The following is a 2500-nucleotide window of genomic DNA, read 5'->3' as shown; positions in this document are numbered from 1 at the left end:
GGCCTTGAGGCTCTTCGTGGGATGACTGAGTAAGAGGACGGATCAGCGTACGGGCGAGCGCTGGAAACAACGCAGGGAACTATCTCTAGTTTATCATCCCTGTCTCGAGTTTGCCTTCGTTCCCGGTGTGTGTTTCATTCTCCGTCGACGTCCTCCAGCCCTTATCTTGTTTTTATCATTTCCTCCTTCTTGTAACTGTTTGTGGGGGAGTTTTTTTTATGTCTTCCGTCAAGGATATTTGGAGCTTGGGAGCCAAGCGAAGGAATTAAACAGGGATTTCCCTGTTTTTTACAGGACTGGGTTGATTTTGTCTCCCACTCCCGGTCGTCGCAGTCTTCCTCGTAAATCCGTGCTCCCTTGTTCGACCTCTCCCCTGCTCTGCCCGGCCATATTTTTGCCCCTTTTCCCTCAGTTTCTTCCTCAGTCCACGGAGCCACGCCCTCCCCGCTCCCTGTCGGCGGCTCGGCCTTCCCCCTCCGAGTCCGATCCCGACCCCTCGCTTCTCCGTTTTTTTTCTTTTTCTCCACGCTTCTTACCTTTCAGGCTTTCGCAGTTGAAGCGGTGGTAGACGCCGCGGGACTCCAGCCGGACGTAGACGCCCTTCGGGGTCTTCTGGTGGCTGACGACGGTGAAGGTCTCGTAGGGCGGGATGATGACTTCCAGTTGGTACGGGCGCAAGGTGAACGGCGAGATGGGCACGCCGTGACAGGTGCGGATGGAGAAGAAGGTGTCCTCGCCGAAGCCTTGCGACACCTTTTGGATCATGGAGGAAGAGGTGAACTGTCCGAAGCGCACCACCTTAGCGGGAAGGGTGAAACGGACGCCGTGGATCCCGCGGTAGACTTCGTAGCAAGCGGGCCCCGTCTTCATGGCCTGGAGGGCCCGATTGAGGAGGAGGAAGTAGTCCTTGAAGGGGAAATGGACGTAAGCGTGTTTGGATCGCCCGGCTTGGCGTACGGCCGCGTTGAAATCGCTGTAAAAGTGGTCTCCGATGGTGTAGGCCATCAGGGCGGTGGCGTACATCCGGTTGAAGTTGCCGAGGGCGTGGTGGCCGAGTTCGGCCACATGCGCGATGGCCGTTTGCCAGGTTTTGAGGTATTTCTTGGGGAGGGGGACGTAGCCCGGCTTCTGGAGTTTGAGCTCTCTCGCGGTGACACAGCCGTTATACGGGTCGTCCAGCGAATCCTTGGCCATGTCGAGGGAATCTTTTTGCAGACACGAGACCTGTCCGAAGGCGAAGAGAAAAGGTGGGAGGACATGACGGAGAGAAAAGAGACCCTGAGGTGTCTCAGAGTCGGCTCCGCCCAGGTTATGTCCGACATGATCCCTCCTAATAAATCGATTCTTTGTTTTTTGAAACTCCGACTGATGCGGCGAGAGACTTACGATTCGAACGAGGGGGTTTGGATTGTCGGAGCCAAAACTAAGACCCATCCCTCATTTCCCCCATGACCCCTTTCAAGAGGCAAGAAAATTTTCCTGTCCTGCACCCCTCCTCCCCACCGTCCGCCCTCTCCATGGAGTCCGAATCCGAGGAGGACGCCGAGAATCTTGACAGGGAGCGAGGAGCGTGGCTCCGTCGACGGAGGAAGAAACCGGCGAAAGGGGGTAAAGTCCAGCTGGGCCGAGTAGGGAAGGAGACCGAGTTCAGAGGGAGATCCAGGCCCCGCCCACACCGCTCTACCTCCTAGGAATGGAGGAAGGGAGCAACGTCGATCTGGCGGCTTACAGGGGAGGAGAGGGCCCTGATCCCCTTCCGATCTGGGAAGGAGAGTTTCAAAAGAGATGCAAGCCGAGGGCGGAATCTTCTGGGGAAACCGACGTGAGTTTATCTTGGTTTGTCGGCGTTCCCGGCGTCTTCTCAAACCCTTGTCGAACGACGGCCGTGCCCTTCCCGTCTGGAATTTTTTCCTCCTGCCCCGCCAGACTCATGACCTCCTTTTGACCTTGGTTGGACTTGAAGTTCTAGTTTGGGTTGACCTTGTTTTGGACTCGAGTCCTCGGCAGCCCAAAGGCTGTTTGACCTCAGAAGAGTTTTTGGTTTTCCCCCTCCTCCAGCCCAGAAGGTAACCAGGACATTTTGGGGGAGACGGGACGGGACAGGGAGGAGGGCCAAGTTTGGAGCGAATCAAGGGACTCCGAGGGACAATTTGATTGGCTGGCCTTGCCCCCCCCCCCCTTGGGGTCCCTTCCCCTGGGCTGCTCGCTTTCTACCTGCAAAGGGGCAGCGAGGCATCCGATCAGGAACAAGGCCCGGAGCCCCCGGACGGACGGCATCTTCCTGGCGACTCCTGAGAAGAGACAAAGGAAGAGAAGGGAAGCGTGGGCATAGGGTGTGTGGGGGTGAAACTACCTACTATCTTGATACAATGGGGAGCAAGTTCAGTCCCGCCTGTCCAGGGAGAAGGGTTGGAGAGCTCGGGGTGGACAGGACAAAGGTCCTTGGGGGCTCTCGGAGTTGAGTGGGAGTTGTTGGGGTTGGGGTTGTTGTTTTTGATTT

General features: G+C 57.0%; 1 protein-coding gene across 1 annotated transcript; it reads right to left on the bottom strand.

Annotated features, from left to right (window-relative positions):
• Positions 1 to 420: 420 nt before the first annotated feature.
• Positions 421 to 2277, bottom strand: LOC113453805 (NAD(P)(+)--arginine ADP-ribosyltransferase 2-like). The gene is made up of 2 exons (XM_026725262.2): positions 2215 to 2277; positions 421 to 1224 (listed from the first exon to the last, which is right to left on the bottom strand). The coding sequence occupies exons 1-2, from the start codon at positions 2275 to 2277 to the stop codon at positions 421 to 423; spliced, it is 867 nt and encodes a 288-aa protein (XP_026581047.2).
• Positions 2278 to 2500: the final 223 nt, after the last annotated feature.

Source organism: Pseudonaja textilis, unplaced genomic scaffold (assembly GCF_049901715.1).
Source record: "Pseudonaja textilis isolate UNSWEBS1 unplaced genomic scaffold, rPseTex1.2 PTEXSCF22, whole genome shotgun sequence".
Lineage (NCBI taxonomy): Eukaryota > Metazoa > Chordata > Lepidosauria > Squamata > Elapidae > Pseudonaja > Pseudonaja textilis.
The sequence above is the reverse complement of the archived record's forward strand: the minus strand, read 5'-3'. Positions and strand labels throughout refer to the sequence as shown.